The sequence below is a fragment of the Camelina sativa genome, chromosome 15 (assembly GCF_000633955.1).
Source record: "Camelina sativa cultivar DH55 chromosome 15, Cs, whole genome shotgun sequence".
In the NCBI taxonomy this organism is placed as follows: domain Eukaryota; kingdom Viridiplantae; phylum Streptophyta; class Magnoliopsida; order Brassicales; family Brassicaceae; genus Camelina; species Camelina sativa.
The window spans coordinates 7,238,237-7,256,661 of NC_025699.1; the positions used below are offsets into that span (position 1 = coordinate 7,238,237).

General features: G+C 38.0%; 6 protein-coding genes across 11 annotated transcripts; 5 read left to right on the forward strand and 1 right to left on the reverse strand.

The window, feature by feature from the left end:
- LOC104748205 (probable ubiquitin-conjugating enzyme E2 25) lies at window positions 479–4,698 on the forward strand. 3 transcript variants are annotated; one of them, XM_019237038.1, is made up of 9 exons: window positions 481–791; window positions 1,486–1,644; window positions 1,744–1,994; window positions 2,443–2,574; window positions 2,981–3,215; window positions 3,308–3,371; window positions 3,460–3,599; window positions 3,696–4,007; window positions 4,157–4,698. In XM_019237038.1, exons 1-9 carry the CDS (start codon window positions 723–725, stop codon window positions 4,481–4,483), a joined length of 1,689 nt encoding a protein of 562 aa, XP_019092583.1. In that variant the 5' UTR covers window positions 481–722; the 3' UTR covers window positions 4,484–4,698. The 3 variants fall into 3 exon arrangements, with proteins under 3 accessions (XP_019092582.1, XP_019092584.1, XP_019092583.1); XM_019237037.1 differs by lacking the exons at window positions 2,443–2,574; window positions 2,981–3,215; window positions 3,308–3,371 and adding an exon at window positions 2,904–2,967 and having other exon boundaries at window positions 479–587; window positions 683–791; window positions 1,744–2,424; XM_019237039.1 differs by lacking the exons at window positions 2,981–3,215; window positions 3,308–3,371 and adding an exon at window positions 2,904–2,967 and having other exon boundaries at window positions 480–791; window positions 2,443–2,809.
- Window positions 4,898–5,563, forward strand: LOC104745840 (phosphopantothenoylcysteine decarboxylase subunit VHS3). Its single transcript, XM_010467196.2, has one exon. It carries the CDS (start codon window positions 4,964–4,966, stop codon window positions 5,423–5,425), a length of 462 nt encoding a protein of 153 aa, XP_010465498.1. The 5' UTR covers window positions 4,898–4,963; the 3' UTR covers window positions 5,426–5,563.
- Window positions 5,874–7,150, forward strand: LOC104745841 (thioredoxin M4, chloroplastic). Its single transcript, XM_010467197.2, has 2 exons — window positions 5,874–6,237; window positions 6,713–7,150. Exons 1-2 carry the CDS (start codon window positions 5,973–5,975, stop codon window positions 7,030–7,032), a joined length of 585 nt encoding a protein of 194 aa, XP_010465499.1. The 5' UTR covers window positions 5,874–5,972; the 3' UTR covers window positions 7,033–7,150.
- On the forward strand, window positions 8,152–9,522 carry LOC104745843 (expansin-A12). The gene is made up of 3 exons (XM_010467198.2): window positions 8,152–8,380; window positions 8,467–8,776; window positions 8,954–9,522. Exons 1-3 carry the CDS (start codon window positions 8,152–8,154, stop codon window positions 9,267–9,269), a joined length of 855 nt encoding a protein of 284 aa, XP_010465500.2. The 3' UTR covers window positions 9,270–9,522.
- Window positions 10,633–14,099, forward strand: LOC104745845 (choline transporter-like protein 2). The gene is made up of 10 exons (XM_010467204.2): window positions 10,633–10,965; window positions 11,331–11,689; window positions 11,773–11,918; window positions 12,018–12,201; window positions 12,292–12,365; window positions 12,468–12,581; window positions 12,668–13,027; window positions 13,114–13,374; window positions 13,465–13,692; window positions 13,787–14,099. The coding sequence occupies exons 1-10, from the start codon at window positions 10,781–10,783 to the stop codon at window positions 13,976–13,978; spliced, it is 2,103 nt and encodes a 700-aa protein (XP_010465506.1). The 5' UTR covers window positions 10,633–10,780; the 3' UTR covers window positions 13,979–14,099.
- Window positions 14,088–17,837, reverse strand: LOC104745844 (putative nuclear RNA export factor SDE5). 4 transcript variants are annotated; one of them, XM_010467201.2, is made up of 12 exons: window positions 17,623–17,837; window positions 16,487–17,049; window positions 16,352–16,377; window positions 15,793–15,861; window positions 15,626–15,699; window positions 15,287–15,531; window positions 15,112–15,194; window positions 14,942–14,998; window positions 14,783–14,850; window positions 14,556–14,677; window positions 14,412–14,473; window positions 14,088–14,319 (listed from the first exon to the last, which is right to left on the reverse strand). In XM_010467201.2, the coding sequence occupies exons 2-12, from the start codon at window positions 17,040–17,042 to the stop codon at window positions 14,200–14,202; spliced, it is 1,482 nt and encodes a 493-aa protein (XP_010465503.1). In that variant the 5' UTR covers window positions 17,043–17,049; window positions 17,623–17,837; the 3' UTR covers window positions 14,088–14,199. The 4 variants fall into 4 exon arrangements, with proteins under 4 accessions (XP_010465503.1, XP_010465501.1, XP_010465502.1 ...); XM_010467199.2 differs by having other exon boundaries at window positions 15,796–15,861; window positions 16,487–17,052; window positions 17,623–17,831; XM_010467200.2 differs by having other exon boundaries at window positions 16,487–17,052; window positions 17,623–17,831.

The window sequence follows — 18,425 nt, forward strand, 5'->3', positions numbered from 1 at the left end:
TTCATCGTACTGTACTTCTTTTAAATAAAAAGAAAAATTGCTGTTTTTAAAAAAAAATCATAATGAAAAAATTAATTGAATAATAATATCTTCTCATTAGATTTTGCTATGATTCGTTTAGTTACGATAACATAGTTCAGAACCGTTAGATCTACATCCAAGGGCTGAAAAATCATAGCCTTGGTCGAAGTCCACACCTACCGTGTTGTGTAAGCTCGGGTTTGTTTCCTCTACAGCAGCAGACTATGATATTACCATCGTTATCACCGTTGATTTATTAACATTGCCAATATATAAAAGACGATCTAAACCGTCGATTAAAACACGGGGCCCAGTCTGCATAAACTTTCCGTATTGACTTGTAGAATATAAAAATACTATAAAAAACGCATAAAATTGGAAAATTTTCATAAATCAATAAAAAATCATCGGACTTTAATTAGGTTATTAATTTTTATTTAAGAGATTGAGATTTAAGTAGAAAGAGAGAGAGAAGGGAACTTTGGTTTTTTTTTTTTTAAGAGAGGGCTTTGTGCAATCTCTCTCACTGTGTGTGTTTTTGGTATCTATAATAATACGGCGCGAAGGTGAATAACCCCAAACACACTTTTTTTTGTTTTGTTTTCTTGATCGATTTCGTCTTCTTCTCTTTAGTTACGAAGACAATTCTCTTATTTATCAGTTCTTTTTGAGTTCTCGGGGTGGGGGATCGTTCGTTCTCAATGGAGCCAAACGTAGTGGAGATCGCTTCTCATCATGTCGTTGCTTCCAGAACTCTAACGCCTACAAAGGTTAATTGCTATTACCAATTTGGAATTGATCGATTCTTGGTTTTTTATCGTTAGGGTTAAATCTGTTTTTGACTGTTTGGCTGATCTTTTTTATTTATTTTATTTCACCTAATCTAATTGCCGTAATTGTTTAATTTGTATATGCGATCATCAATCAATTTGGGTTTATTATCCGTGTTCTTGATTATTTATGGGGTTTTAGTTAGTGTGTACATTCGTTTCGTTGATGTCAATGATGTGTGATTTTTTTTTTTTTTTTTAGGGTTCTTTGTTTTTTGTGTTGGCTCACTGTGCATCATATATCCTTGCTTGTTGTTGGATTTATTTTTTTGTGATCGGTGGCTCTGTGATCAGTTTTTAAACGTTTTCATGTTTCTGATCACACCTAGAAACTGTAATTGACTGTTCGTGTTCTGTTTCTGTTTTAAGTTGTTATGTGATGATATCACAAGTTTGTCTATGGTTTGTGACAATTTCCTTTCTTCTTCTTCTTCTCTGTTGGCGTTTTCTATTGTGTATGCATAGTTGAAGTGTCCATGCTCGTTTGTTGTATATTCCTCTGTTTCTTTTGCTATGTTTTTTTCTTCTGTTCTGAATTCTTTCTAGAATCGAACTAATGTTTTGCTGTTTAATTTTGGATATTTTTGTTTGTCTTACTCTGGAATTTTGCGTGGGGTTATTATGATTCTTGTAGGCTGAAGCTCCAGAAGTGATTGATGTGGAGCAATACGATATGCAAAACGGTGGTGTTGTTAATGGCAGCAGCAATGTGGACAATAAGAATAAAGGGAAGGCTATAGAGTCTGATTCTCTTTCTTACGATGAGCAAGATGATGCTTATGATTATGATGCGGTCTGTATTTTAATTTTCCCTTCTTCTTCTTTTTCTTTTTCTTGATGATGAGTGTACTTTTCCTAAAAGGTCAAGTTTTTTTTTTTTTAATTATTCTAGGGGTCTCCTAGCGATGCTTGTGATTACCCTGGATCGTCTCCAGTATCAAATAGTTTGCTTGATCCGGATTCTTTGATTTATGAAGATGACTACGACTATGATGACCAATATACTTATGAAATGGATGAGGAGCCGGATACTTACTCCATGTATCAAGACCTTTTTGATGGTAAGGATGTGCCAACTGGTGTCGAGGTGTCCATGGATTGGTTTCCAAATTCAGCTGACCAGGAATCAGCGAACTCAAGTGGAACCAGCAAATCAGATGTTGCCGGTAGCAGCTCCAAGAAGGCAACAACAACAGGAGGTGGAATCCAGTCTAACGGAGTCGTACCAAACTCTGCTTATGCATTGCCACAGATCACCAAGGCACCAACCTCCAAAACGTATTTTTCCACTACTTATCAGCCTCAGCCACATCCGGTACCAGTAGATACATCCGGGTTTAAACCAGTAGATACATCCGGGTTTAAACCAGTAGATACACCCGGGTTTAAAGGCGGTTTTAAAGGTTTTGCTGGTCGCCAGAGATTGGATGAGCCTGTTGCACCTCCGGATTCTTCCAGAGTTAAGAGAAATATGGAGGATTTTCTTGGCCTTTATTTGTTTTTCAAAAGATTTGACGTCGTCGAAGATTTTTCAGACCACCACTATGTTACTATGGGAACAACTTCAAAGCAGGTTGCGACCAGATGATCNTAGCAGCTCCAAGAAGGCAACAACAGGAGGTGGAATCCAATCTCAATCCGCTTTACCGCACCAGTCTAACGGAGTCGTACCAAACTCTGCTTATGCATTGCCACAGATCACCAAGGCACCAACCTCTAAAACATATTTTTCCACTACTTATCAGCCTCAGCCACATCCAGTACCAGTAGATACATCCGGTTTTAAAGGTTATGCTGGTCGCCAGAGAGTGGATGAGACTGTTGCACCTCCGGATTCTTCCAGAGTTAAGAGAAATATGGAGGATTTTCTTGGCCTTTATTTGTTTTTCAAAAGATTTGACGTCGTCGAAGATTTTTCAGACCACCACTATGTTACTATGGGAACAACTTCAAAGCAGGTTGCGACCAGATGATCATTATTAGTTATATCATTATTCTGGAATGTTTTCTTTTGTTTATTCAGGATTTAACTATTTTTCCTTGTCTAATCAGCATTCAAAGGAGTGGGCGAGAAGGATCCAAGACGAGTGGAGAATTCTTGGGAGTGATTTGCCAGGTATACNTAAAACATATTTTTCCACTACTTATCAGCCTCAGCCACATCCAGTACCAGTAGATACATCCGGTTTTAAAGGTTATGCTGGTCGCCAGAGAGTGGATGAGACTGTTGCACCTCCGGATTCTTCCAGAGTTAAGAGAAATATGGAGGATTTTCTTGGGCTTTATTTGTTTTTCAAAAGATTTGACGTCGTCGAAGATTGTTCAGACCACCACTATGCTACTAAGGGAACAACCTCAAAGCAGGTTGCGACCAGATGATCGTTATTAGTTTAATCATTATTCTGGAATGTTTCTTTTGTTTATTCAGGATTTAACTATTTTCCTTGTCTAATCAGCATTCAAAGGAGTGGGCGAAAAGGATCCAAGACGAGTGGAGAATTCTTGGGAGTGATTTGCCAGGTATACACGCTGTCTTATACATCAATTCCCATTGGTTGCTATTAGCAACATTCTTACATTCTTTTTTATTTATTTGTTCTTGCAACAGAGATGATATTTGTCAGAGCTTATGAATCTAGGATGGATCTTTTAAGGGCTGTGATTATCGGAGCCCAAGGAACTCCCTACCATGATGGTCTGTACTTTTTTGATATCTTCTTCCCGGATACATACCCTAATACGCCACCGGTAAGTCAATTGAAGTTTCTCATATTGAGTTTTTTTTTTGTTTTCTCCTAAAGGTTTCTCTCTGTTGATATGTGAAATTCCGTTTGGTTTTACAAGATTGTTCATTATCATTCTGGTGGGCTGAGAATCAACCCGAATCTGTACAATTGTGGGAAAGTGTGTCTGAGTCTTCTCGGCACTTGGCAAGGTAGCCCGAGGGAGAAATGGATCCCCAACACTTCGACAATGTTGCAGGTTCTTGTCTCAATCCAAGGTCTAATTTTAAATCAAAAACCTTACTTCAACGAGCCTGGCTACGAGAGAAACGCGGGTTCTCCATCGGGAGAGAAGGCTTCTGAAAGTTACAGCGAAAACACATTCATACTGTGTTTAAAGACTATGGTTTACACAATGAGGAGACCACCCAAGGTAACAAAAAACACATAATCCTATTACATTGTCTCTACAAGAAAAGCTTTTAAACCTCTTAACTAAAAAACTTGAGATTGGTTTGTGTTGTTGTTAAAGAACTTGAGATTGATTGATTGATTTGTTCTGGTGGGTTTTTGAATACGCAGTACTTTGAAGACTTTGTGTATGGACATTTCTTCAGCTGTGCTCACGACTTTTTGAAGGCATGTAATGCTTATAGAAACGGAGCTCCACCGGGAACAACTCTGGTGAAGGGGGCTCAAGGTGTGGAAGAGACTAGCGCAAGCAGCTCTCAGAAGTTTAGAAATGATGTGGCTACCTTTGTGGAGACAGTGCTATTGAAGGAGTTTATTCTTCTAGGTGTCCTTGGTCTAGAAAAGGAAGAAGAAGAAAAAGCCCCTGAGACTAACGTTGCTGAGAGTAGCAACAGTACCAGATCAAGCTCCAAGAGGAACAAAGTTTCTTCTAGTTGAGCTCGGCTCCTTTCTTCTTTTTTTTTCCTTAGTTTCTGGCGACTTAGTTTCTCCCTTTTCTTACAGTCATTGATCCTCTTTTTTAATTTTTCTCTTAACTATGACATAAATCTTAAGACTCTTGAGAACTGAGAAGTCACTCTCTTATATGTACAGTTGCTTTTATCAGTTAGATATCCCCCAATTTCCTGAGTTACAAGGTTTTGGATTTTTGACTTCTGAGCTTTGTAATTCGTCATCAAGACAAAAGATGGAGAAACTGATTTACTTTACCGAAGTGTTGTCGTTGTACTTTTAACTGATAATCTAAACTTCTGTTCTGTTCTAAAAATCCGCGGCCAATTAAAAATACACACGTGGCCATCCACGTGTCATCTCCAACTAAAAACCCTAAACCCTTCATCTCTCTGTATATTAGCCGTCTCTAACTAAGCAAGCTATCATCGTCAGTCACACACACTGCAAAGTCTGCAATCAAACATGGCTTCAGTTTCATCATCGGCGGCGAGATCACTCATCCGAGACGGTAAATCAGCGGTGAATCTACTCCTCCGTGTACGTACGGCCAATCTCACAGAGACAGTGCAGAACAATGGACCGGCAATTCGGTCTCTGCTTCGGTTAAACGAGAAGCCGGCTCGCCAATACCCGGTTTTCCCTAAAATATTTCCGGTAACGCAAACCGGTTTCCGTGTCGGCGTCGTTCAGCAGGAGGAGGACGTTTCGGAGAGAATAGGGAAAATGGAGGCGGCTCATGGAAAGCGAGTGGTGAACAATAACGAGGAAGTCGATACGGAAGAAGAAGAGGAGACAGATTTTGATGAGGATGAGATTGATGACATTGATATCGACGACGACGATGAAGAGTTTGAAGATATTGATGAAGACGATGAGGATGAAGAGGAAGAGAAGGATCCCAAGTACACAAGAAAGAAGAAGTAGAAGTCATTAATAATTAAAAGAAAAGCCTCTTTAGTTCTTGGCAAAATGCTTCTGTTCTTGCTTTGAGATTTAATGTGCTTATTAGACATAAACCTTCTTGTTCTAAAATGAGAGCATTTCTTCTTGTTTGTCTCGTGAGATTATTTCTAAAATTCCATTTTTATAATAAAATTTGTGGTTTTGGTTATCCAATCTGAACAATTCTTTATTTCCAAAACTTTAGCTCCGCTCCGCTCCGCCACTGCTCTTACCCCACTTTGGCACTATCTCTGTTTTACAATCGTGATTTTGATAACAGCTTAACCCGGATTGGTATAGTTCTGCCGAACCGAAATCGGATTTGATAGTCGGTCTTTTAAAAAATTGATGGGTTTACAGGAGTCATCCAAAACGGCATCGTTATATATTATTAGAGGCGAATGAATGACGGGGCGAGGATAAAATAGCCTCTGTGTGGTGGACTCTGTAGTCAGTCATTCAAAATTATCGACCTACCCGTATCTGCCAAAAACTCCTCTACCACTCGCTCTCGCTCTGCTTCAATTCAATGGCGTCTCTACTCGATTCCGTCACCGTGACCCGCGTGTTCTCTCTTCCGATCGCGTCTTCTTCGATTTCATCTGCTTCAGCTGTTCCATCGGTTTCTGGACGCCGGATTTCTCCCGTCAGGGTTCTGGAATTCAAAGGTTTGAAGGCTTCGCGGAGTTTGGTGACTCAGTCAGCGAGTCTGGTGGGTGCGAATCGTAGATCCAGATTCGCTCGCGGTGGAAGAATCGCTTGCGAGGCTCAGGACACCACTGCCGCCGTCGAAGGTATATACATACACATAGCCTTTTAACCTCATAGAGAAGCTGTATGGTATAATAAGTTCATGGTGAATCTGAGGTTGATAAGTTTCCTAAATCTAGGAATTGTGAGACTAAGGAGCCTACAAGTTTTGTAACTCAAATTCTTATGAAAATTTTGATTCTTAGAACATTGTCACTGGATTCATTGAGACTGTGTTTTGGTTAATCCTTGGTCTGTTACATTCTCTGAAACTATGATACATATGGACTAGATGTTTGGATTCTGAAACTAGAACTTCTAGATCTGAACCTTAGAACATTATTTTGGTTGATCTCGTTTGAGGAGGACTCAACTTCTTTTTCATCCATGAAATTGCTTTAATTTTATTCTGCTTCTTGGCAATGAATAATGAAGTATTGGAATTGATATGCTTTATATACTCTATCACTGATTTGGTATCATTCAGGGATCGATAACTTGTTTGTTTGATGGTTGCAGTACCAAACCTGTCTGATTCAGAATGGCAAACACAGGTTCTCGAATCAGATGTCCCAGTTCTGGTCGAATTTTGGGCGCCGTGGTGTGGACCGTGCCGTATGATTCACCCTATAGTTGACCAACTGGCCAAGGATTTCGCAGGGAAGTTCAAATTCTACAAAATTAACACTGATGAGAGCCCAAACACAGCGAACCGTTACGGGATAAGGAGCGTTCCAACTGTAATCATCTTCAAAGACGGTGAGAAGAAAGACAGTATCATCGGAGCTGTCCCTAGGGAGACATTGGAGAAAACTATAGAAAGATTCTTGGTCGAGTGAAACAAAATTTGATTCTATTGTGTCACTCAAAACCATTTTACCTTATCTCTCCTCTGTTGTATAATCTCTGTAAAGTCTTTTGAGGTTTTTCACTATTTATGTTACCGTTCGTGGTCCACTTTGTCTGATTTTAATCAAAAAAAAAAGAAAAAAAGAAAAAAAAAAATCCACCGACGCCAATGAGAAGCACAACTTCACGTTCAAGCACATGCCATTGTTCTTCCTAATAAGCCTATAATTCACCGTACAATCTATACATACATATATGTTTTTGAGTAATGTAGGCTTCCGTACTGTTTCATTCTGTGTACTGCATAGAACATATATTAATACCACGCGGGTATATGCAATCTTATATTTATATGTGTATGTGTTGCATCACGATTTCTCTAATCCAATTATGTAACTGTGTATACTATGTGCCATGTATACGGTAATCAAACAACGCGTTTCCTTTCTGAAAATTTTTAATTGGATGCCCACATCTAATCTCGGATTACACAGATCATCATCCACGACCAGTTTTTCGTGAACTCGCAATAAATACATCAAGAGACTAAAACGTATATTTTGAAATATATAGTTAGATCTCAACTTTGTATACACTTTGAATACTTAAGATACGAAATCCTGAACTAAATATACAGCTAGATATCAAAAACGTTTGTCAACTCTGCCCAGCTTTTTCATTATTTAACACATTTTTCTCCTCTTACATGAAACATCCGAACTAAATGTTAGTTAGAGTCAGATTACAAGGCACTTCCATCTCTAACCCAAATATTTAATAAGCTAAAACGTTGGTACTTAATAAGGTTATATGGACATATCAATACTAAATATTTTTTCAAACTACGTACTTCACCAAAATAAGCTAAAATCAGCTATATGACATTAAAGTGTTTCAATATTTCAACTAGGAAACTATGTTCCCTGTGTTTAGACCTATATTCAATTATTAGAGAATTGTTCAAGAGCAATAAAAAATAAGGATCCAACTAAGAAAGATAACGAACACATGCATATGAGATATTGTGGTGCATGTAAGTGAAATAAGTCGTAATAATCACCGACAAAACGCGTTAACACTTATTTTTGATCCTTATAAAACGAGTCTAAATGTATTCCTTCTTCTTCAAGCAATCACTTGTGAGTTCAAAGCTTTTCAAACCTCTTTGTTTCATCAAGAAAGATATATCCTTATCTAAACAATTTTTGGAGATGAAGGGAAAATATTTGGTAGCGGTTATTCTCTTGGTTGGTACGTTAAGTGTGGGGATGTGTTCCAACGGTTGGATAAGGGCTCATGCAACGTATTATGGTGTTAATGATAGCCCTGCTTCACTTGGTAAATAACACTCTTACTTTAATTTTTTTTTGTTACTTTAGTTTTTGTATTGTAATTAAATATAATTTTGTAAAACAATTTTATAGGAGGAGCTTGTGGGTATGACAATCCTTACCACGCCGGATTTGGAGCCCACACAGCGGCGCTAAGCGGTGCGCTATTCAAAAGCGGTGAGTCATGTGGTGGATGCTACCAGGTGAGGTGCGACTTTCCGGCAGATCCTAAGTGGTGTCTCCGAGGAGCTGCCGTGACGGTGACGGCTACAAACTTTTGTCCGTCGAACAACAATAATGGTTGGTGCAATCTCCCTCGCCATCACTTTGACATGTCCTCGCCCGCCTTCTTCCGCATTGCCCGTCGCGGCAATGAAGGCATTGTTCCCGTCTTCTATCGCCGGTAACGTATTCAAAATATCCAATGCTATAAGAGTTTATTTACTAATACTGTGTTTATATTTAAATATCAAACTATATAGTATTATACCATCTATAAATAAATAATCCTAAACTGAATACTCTTATTTTGCTCAAACCTTAAAAAGCTCGTAATGATTAAATCTTAAAAACCTTATAGGGTGGGATGCAAAAGAAGAGGAGGCGTTAGGTTTACTATGAGAGGGCAAGGTAACTTCAATATGGTAATGATCTCAAACGTTGGCGGTGGCGGCTCGGTGAGAGCGGTAGCGGTAAGGGGCTCAAACGGAAAAACTTGGCTTCAGATGACCCGTAATTGGGGTGCTAACTGGCAGAGCTCCGGCGATCTCCGGGGACAAAGGCTCTCCTTCAGAGTAACTCTTATTGACCGTAAAAGTTTGACGTTTTTGAACGTTGTCCCTTCTTCTTGGTGGTTTGGCCAAACCTTCTCTTCTCGAGGACGCCAATTTGTCTGAATATCATGCTCTGGTTAACACAACAACATTTCATTGTTTTACGGAATGAGGCTGATTTCAATTGTTTGCTTATTTATGAACTTGCCCTTGTTTTAATTGGGCAATGTTCTTTTCTTTTTCTTTTTCTTGCTAAATAATTTCAATCATGCTTAATTTTATTTAACCAAGTGGATTTTCTCATTTATGTATGAAGCATTCTCGACAAGTTAAAAGAGTTTTGCTAAAGCTATATATATTAATGGAAATAACATTTTTATAAGTTCATTTGTCAATTGAATTATCAAAGCTAATTATCATGAAAAGACTATTATCAGATCAAAGCTTCACTAAACACAGATTAATGTAATACTATGTTACATGCTTTTAGTTGAACTTGAAAATAACCACATTGTGGTCAGTCTCTCTACACGACGAGTACACGTAACCTGAAATAATTCGCACCTTTTTTTTTTGTCAGTGAAATAATTCTTTCCTACAGAAAGATTAAAAAAGAAATATAAAAATATACGAAATTCAAAGCAATAAATATACAAAAAGAAAATTGAAAAAAACAAGGTGCTGCTGGCCCATGCTTTTTCAGTTTTTCTGCTACCTTTTCCTCTATTATCCGAGGGTTGATTTTTCAAATACATAATAAATATACTAAATATTTTTTTTTTGTTCACCCAAACATTCATTAAAACTTAAAAACCAACTTGTCCATTACTAAATAATTTAATATAGAAAGTTATGAGGTTAATAAAAAATTGAACCAACTTGCAAGAATTTGTTTTGAGGTTTAATTAAAAAATAGAGCTACAATATTTTCCTCGCAACCATGAAGGTTTCACACCACATTCAGCTACGTATCACACCATTCACCACACCAGACTGATGTAAGCTTTTAATAATTTTTAATACTATCATCACAAAGCTTTTTTCTTTTTGTCATCAATTTTTACACCATAACTCTGGTCCTTTTTTAATTAATGTTTTAATAATAATATAACAAAGAAAAAAAGGGGAATCATTGTTATTTTTGAATGAAGTGGATGGCGTTACACAGTTGCAGATCTCACAGTGAGAATAAGAACAAGAAAAGCTTGTTTTTAAATCTAATACAAAAGCACAGGAAGAACAAAGATTTTTTTAAAAATGGGTTAATTAAGGAACCAAACTCTTATTAAAAATGGTCAAAAAACCACAAAGCCCATCAGAACCACCAGACATGGATTCTTTTCATGTTCCACGGATGATAGATTGAACAGAAACCATTTAATTTTATCTTTTACCCAAAAAGAAAAAAAAAAATCACTTTTTTAATAACACAAATAGAAAATGACATAAATACCCTCCTACTGGTTTCACACTCTTTTCTTGAACAATGGAACACAGAGAAAGAGAGAGAAGAGAGAAGACAGACACTCTTTTAGTCTTCTTTAGTAAAGGTGCTCGTTCTCTCTGTGTTCTCTCCAAAATTCCTTTTTTTCTTGGACTTGAGGGTTTCTGAAGAAACATAGCTGTGGCCAAAGATGAGAGGACCTTTGGGAGCTGTGATTGGAAGATATACTTCAAGTGATGGGAGTGTTGCAAATGATGGGATCATCAAACACAATAGAAAGTGTAGAGATATTACGTTTCTCGTCATCTTCATTGCCTTTTGGGTTTCAATGATTGTCAATTCCAGCTTTGGTTTCAACCAAGGTAACCCATTAAGGTAAAGATTTGATGGATTTTTCAATTAACCTCTTTGTACAATATAAAAGCCTAGTCTTTTTGTTTTTGTTCGTCTGTTTCCTCCTAAACCCTCAAATGGGGTTTTCAATTCTTCCTCTATGTTTTGCTAGTCTTGGCTTATTATACGCTAAAGCTTGTACCTTTATAGTACTATTTGTAGAGTAAAGTAGAGATTTTTCTTCTTCTTCTTGGTGTTCTTTAGAAAAGAGATTTGGTGTGTTGCATAATCCTGATTGTGGAAAGCCTAAAACCTTATTCATTATCCAGTTGCGTTAATTGTCCCATGATTGTGTTATGTTAATCAAAATCGTTAGTGGTGATGTCTTATATGAATTGTTCTTGCAGACTCACATATGGATTGGACTATGAAGGGAATGTGTGTGGTAGCAAGCACCGTCACCGTGACCTTACTCAACTTGAGCTTAGGTATTGGGTGAACCCTAACCAAGTTTATGAAAGTGGTTTGAAAGATGGGGAACTCAAATTGGCTAATGCCAGAACTGTTTGTCTCTTGGATTGTCCTGCACCCTCTGATGATACTCTCAACTGGGTCTGTGATTATCCTGATGGAGAGATTCGTCTCAAGATGAATGATTGGATCGACAGGAATTACGATTACTTTGAGTTTCTTACTCCGGAAATGAGGAATTCATCTCTTCAGCTTCAGGGTCCTTGTTACCCTGTAATCTTCCCTAGTGTGAATGGTAAGAGTGCATTTTTTTATATGCACAAAGCCTAGTCTTTATTTACTTTCTATTACTTATGTGTAACAAGGTTTCTTCTTTAGTTTATTGGAGCTGCCAATATATTGCTCGTGCTTCAAATTCATCCTTGCGCCACTGGCAGCAGATGGGTGGTGTGAATATTCAAGAGGACATGATCATAGACAAATCGATTCGAAGGTCAATGAATTCTCGAGCCTCAGTTCTAAAGGTTAGAATTATCCTCATCTCTATTAAATTGTAAACATTTTCTTGTAAAATGATGAGTTTGAAGAATGCTTCTAAGCTTATGTTGGTTGTGTAATCGCAGCGTTATGTAGCTGACATTGGGAAGTCATGGCCAGTATTGATCGTTTGTGGAGGCCTTGTCCCACTGTTTCTATCCATTATTTGGCTGCTTCTAATTCGACATTTTGTTGCCGCCATGCCATGGATAACTGTTGTCCTTTTCAACATGCTCTTAATATCAGTAACAATATTCTATTACTTAAAAGGTTGATTAAGAAATCAAACTTCCCTTCTCTGTCTCTATCTCTGTGTTTCAAATTCATATATGCTTATTCAGCTTTTTGTATCCTTTGTAGCTGGATGGATAGGAAATGATGCTGTAACACCTATCATTGGTGAGCATGACCCATACTTTCATGTGTATGGTCGAGTAAGTTAACACTTCTGCGTTATGCTGCTTTCAAATTCTCTATATTATAAGACCATTAGTCCCATTCTTTTCCCAAGCTTATTTGCGTTTGCTTGTTCCTAGGAGCTGACTCATGTCCGTGGAGTTGCCATTCTGATGACTTTTATCTCAATTGTTGCTATCCTCACTTCAATCGCCATCATCCGCCGAATTCTAATGGCAACATCAGTCCTCAAGGCGAGTATAATAACTTTCTTAGTAGTTTGGTTGCTAGTTTGGATTTTGCTAGAGAGGTCAATGTGTTGTGTACTTGTGAAATCCAGGTAGCTGCTAAGGTAATTGGAGAAGTTCAAGCGCTGATTATATTTCCAGCTATACCGTTCGCAATGCTTGCGATATTCTATATGTTCTGGATATCAGCGGCTCTCCATCTGTTCAGTTCTGGTCAAGTTGTTCAGAACAACTGCAACAACACTAACTGCTGTGCGTATGATCTCGTGTTAAAGAAAGTGAATTGTGACCGTTGTTGCGGTTACAGCATACGTTACACTCCCCATATCACTATTGCTATATTCTTCCACCTGTTTGGTTGCTATTGGGCCACGCAGTTTTTCATTGCATCTTCCGCCACTGTGATTGCTGGCTCTGTTGCTTCATATTATTGGGCTCAAGGGGAAGCATCGGTAAGCTAACATTTCTGAGCAAAATATATGGAAACTTTCGATTATTAGTATTGTCTTGATTGGGGTTTTATGGCTGAGCAATGCAGCCAGAGATACCGTTTCTTCCTGTGTTCGCCTCAATGAAGCGGCTTGCACGCTACAACCTAGGATCTGTGGCTCTTGGTTCACTCATTGTCTCTTTTGTGGAGTCTGTTCGATTCATTCTCGAAGCTATTCGTCGTAGAACAAAAGTTAGCGGGGCCACACCTGATCACTGGTTTTGGAGAATGGCTCATTACACTTCACGTGGCTGTCTCAAAACCGTGGAGTGGACCATCAAATCAGTTAACCGTAATGCCTACATAATGGTAATAAAGAATCTCCTCCTTTTAGCAAAACGAAGCCCATTTCTTTGAACCATTTCTTGATAAATTGTCTGTATCTCGGTGTCTTTTCAGATTGCTATAACAGGGAAAAGCTTCTGCAAATCGTCTGCAATTGCGACAGAGTTGATCATGAGCAACATTCTGAGGATAGGGAAAGTTAATGTGATAGGAGATGTTATATTGTTTCTAGGAAAGCTTTGTGTGAGTCTCTTCAGTGCTCTCTTTGGATTCTTGATGTTGGATTCACACAAGTATCGGTCTTCTCACAACAAAGTCTCATCCCCGCTATTACCTGTTTTGGTAAAACATTTTCCTTACCCTCTAAACTCGATTATAAATACAGAGACGGATGTTTTTTGAGCTTGATTAGGTTTGCTCGTCACTCTTTGCACAGGCATGTTGGGCTTTGGGGTATACTGTGGCGACACTTTTCTTTGCGGTGGTTGAGATGTCGATAGACACAATCATTCTCTCCTTTTGTCAAGACTCAGAGGATAATCAAGGGAATGCTCAGCATGCGCCACCTCTTCTGCTTGAAACTTTAGATAGCAATCAGGAGGAAGAGGTTCAGAGACTTACCCACTGATAGATCCATACTGTATAAGTTTTGTTTCTTCTTTGGTTGGCCGGTTTATATGGTTTTGAAGATGGAATATTTTATCTCTAAAACATTATAAGAATATTGTAATGTCAGATGGCTTTGATAATTCTTCGATTCTGAAACCAAAAATCATAAGTTTTGCAAAATGCCTCTTTGTTTGGTTACAATTAGACATCTATAGAATGAAGCAAAGAATTTGATCCTTGTTATTTCTTGGCAAAAGTCAATTTCTTGGGGTCAATCTCGTCAACACGAATCATCATCACAAGGCCATTATCTTCTTCAGTCCAACCAATGGATTCTCCCTCCAGCAGCTTTACGATATGCTAAGAAAACAACATAAATAGAAGCAACTTCAATTTTTTTTCAGAGTGAAGACAGTTCTAAACAGATGCAAACAGATGAGTAAAAGTAGTACCTTCCGTTTGCTTTTGAAATCTTCGTTCTTGTCACCCAATGTGACTCTGAGGTACTTGAAAGCTACATCAGAAATAGAATACAAACTCATCAAACAAACTAGATTTGTTTCTGTTTAAAGAGAGGGAGGGATTTAAAACCTTACATGAAATGCCAGAGAAGTAAATAAGTTGGCGCTTGAGAAGACGAAGAGCTTCCTTTGCTTGGTGTTCGTTCACATTCACTGTCACTACCTCGTCTTCCTTGCAAGTCGAACCATCATCTTCCCTACAAGCATGGTTTTGAATTTTATCAACTATTCTTGCCAATTGAGTATACAGCAGAAAATGACAGTAAACGACTGATAATAAATGGACTTAGAAATTAACAGACTTCACTTCAATCATCTTTGCTACAGATTTGTCATCCGCTTCTCGAGCTTTTTGTCCGAAAAAGTGTCCCTATGTATTGTAGAAGACATCGATAGTTGTTATATAGAACACATGAAAGACATTGATCACTTTGGACCAAAAAATTACTTTCCAAATGTACCTTCTCCACGAGTCTGCGTGCTCGCTCAGGTTCTCCTTTGAAGAATGCTTCTGCAGCCTGCCAAAGAGGACAAGGTTTTAGTTATGCAACCATCACATCATGGCAGTCATACATTGAATATACATAGCAGGGTATTAGGAAACTGAATCCTTATCATCTCAAAGGCTTACAGCTCCGTAATATTCTTTCATCTGATTCCAATACTCATGTACTGCTTTACGATGTGCCTTAAATTCATTTTCATCATCTTCATCTATCAAAGGAGAAAATTGATAGTTGAGAAACTCTTGAGAAACGAGAGAATAAACTCAAATAAACGTACATGTAAGACGATGACAAGGTTACCTTCTTTAGATGTATGTGACGATCGTTTCATAGCAACTACTCTCTCTTGAAAAGGCTCTTCCAGAGGTTTAAAAACAGGACGACCAGTAACTCTTGCCCTCCTTTCTCCAAATCTTCGAGTTAATTTTTTTTCTTCTTCCTCATATCTTTCCGCACCTGAGAACAAAGCTTCTAAAACCTCCTTTTCAAGACCAGTTTTGTCACTGCCTCCTTCCTGTGAACCAGAAAAGGTTCTTGCACCGTCACTGCATCATAACAAAAAGCAATTTGAATAGGAAAAATATCAAAAGGATTCCCAAGGGAAGGGTTTGATACAGAGATTGACTAGAAAAAGCGTGCCTCTGACAAAAATCTTGCAGTTCCACTTGGTTGCAGGATGTAGATCCCCGTCTTTGTGGATCAACTTTTGGCATCTTTAAGAAGAGGGGATCAAACCAACAGAGTCAGACTTAGAAGAAGACATTATTCTATAACGAAGACCAAACTGAGTCATAGCAAAAGCTCACAACTTCATTGGAAATTCCACCATCAGCATACTTCTTGGTATCAGACAAGTCAAGCAGTTTCTCCGTACTCTGCAATGTAATAAAGAATATAGTGTGGATGCCTAAAAAAAAAAATCCAGCAAAAGATCCAAAGGCAGAATCTATGAAATACTCACAAGAGACATATGCCAAGAGCTAACAAATATCACTAACAATCAAGTGATCAAAAATTAGTGGCGACCGTGGGTATGCAATTGCAAAGTCAACTTTATCTCAAACTTTAGTCAGCCATAGTACCAAGACAGAGAAAAGGATCGTCAAAGTCGCTCAAGGGTATAATTGTAACTAAATAGTTAAAGTAGCTCAAATAAAGAGTGATGCAACTATAAAGGTCACACAGCTCATAATTAAGTTAATGGTCATCTTGATGAGCTCAAGGTATGGGAAAATATAATATAATTCAGCCAAGAAATGGTACAAGATATTATAATACTTAGAGAAAGAAGATAGTGGAGGCAAAAGCAAAACGCTTAAAGTAACAAAAATACATTACTTTTCAGAGCTAAGGGAATCGGCTTACCTTCTTCACATCATATCCGCATACGCCTGATAGTTTGGTGGAAAAGCAGATTAAGTTTAGCAGCTAGGGTCACCAACACCAGTTTAAAGAAAAAAAAAATGTCGAGCATACATAAAAAAGCTAGAGAATGCTTACCAAGAACCTGGTGAATGACATCTGGGCTAGCTTGAAAACCCTCTGCAAGCATCTTAACAATAAATTCCTCAAGATCAGTTGGAGCCCTGCTTATCTTTGCCTCGTTACTTTTTAGCATTTCTTCACTCCATATCTCAGTTTCTGGAATATCCCGTGAGTCTATCTTCATTGGCTTAGTTGTTTCTCGGGGAGCATTTGATATAGGCCTGGTTCTAGCATACTCCTTACCGATAAAACTTGAAACAGTGCCCCCAGATACAGATGTTTTCTTCGGCCTCCATATTTTGGCTTTGCTGTCCTCTTGTCGTCGAATTTCCTTAGGAACATAAACCTGAGTTGGCTTTGAGGTTGCTTTCTCGATTTCAACTTGGTCACTTTGAGGTGTCTTTTCCGTCATTGCAAAGAGAATCTCACCAGCGACATTGACATTCTGGCTTGCTTGGTAGTACGCAGTAGTAATGTCATCAAGAGAAAAACGAGAACTAAAAGCTTCAAGAAGCACTTGGAAACTTCTTGAATCAGGATCACTGTGCGAAGAGCTTGCAACCATTGACATTTCTCTCCTACTAATTCACAGTGCATATAACAAATGGCTCAGTTAACAACAGTAGAATGCTAGAATGAATAATGCTCCCTACATTACAACAAAAATGTTATGCATTTGAAGCTGCAAAACATGGCTTGTAATCATGTTAAGAAAAAGACGATACTTTCGACATAGATTTGGTTTAAAGTTTTCTATTTGCTACCAAAAATTGCATCGCAACAAACACCTGGTAGGCATTATTATATCTCCGACCTAAGTAGATAAATGGAACCTGCTTAATATACCTCAGCGCAAGCCAAATCAATGATCTTTTCGAAGTTATAATGTAATGCAAGTGAAGCAAATCAATGGCACAGTGACATAGCAGACAAAAGTAGGCATAATCAAAAGCACAATTAGGGAAACGCATAATCAAAGCGAAGAATGTGAAACCTCAATAAAGAAGAAAGAATCTCTCAAAAAAAGCCAACTCGAACTCGTTTCGAAACCGCATTACGCCATAGATTAAAACTCTCGTTTCCCTAACCAACCCGCAATGCGAATAGAAAAATGTAAAACGGAGAGTGTAAGAAAGAAAGAGTTCGCATACCGAAATCGATGAAGCCGGAGCCGTACAGAGAGGGTTATGTTAATTGAGAATCCGAATTAGGTATTTGCTTTCGAAAAGATCGGAACTTGTGTGAAATCGCCCCGAGAAGGGGACGAAGAAGACGAGAAAAAGAGAGAATTTTGCAGGAAAAAAAATAGTTTTAAGTACGGAGATGCCTTGGGTGCATGAGAGGAGAAGTGAAAGAAAAAAAAAGCAAGAACCTTTTACATCTATACATTTCTTATAATAAGAAAGTGACAATTTTTTTGAAAATCAAAACCCAAATTGCCCCAAATTTTTGAGTCGATAAGATCCACATTACATGTGCAAATGTTTTATATTAAGAAATTTACATGCTTTTGAAGAAAGAAACAAAAAAAAAAAAGTGTGATTTTTGAAAACTTGAAATTTAGGCCGGTAAATTACATCTGGTATGTATTTTTGTAAACAAATTTACATTACATTACATCTCGTATCTTATTTTAGGCGGTAACGGATACATTACAATATAATCCGGTTTATGTTTTGATTTAGCTACTTTGGTACCAGTTTGTGGTCCAAATAGTCATTATGTAAGGCAGACACTGCCATTTCTGAAAACTTAATGAATGAGTACTATCCTTTTATCCTCTTCTTATCTCTCTCCATTTATCACCTTGCGGCGCTTACATCCACCGAATCCATTCTTTTAAGGTGATCCTTCTTATCTTTGATCATCTTTCAGCTTTGTATTCTCTATTCTTAGTTCTCTCGGTGAGTTCCTAGGATAGAATCATCTCTCTGATTTATTTGTTGTCACATTG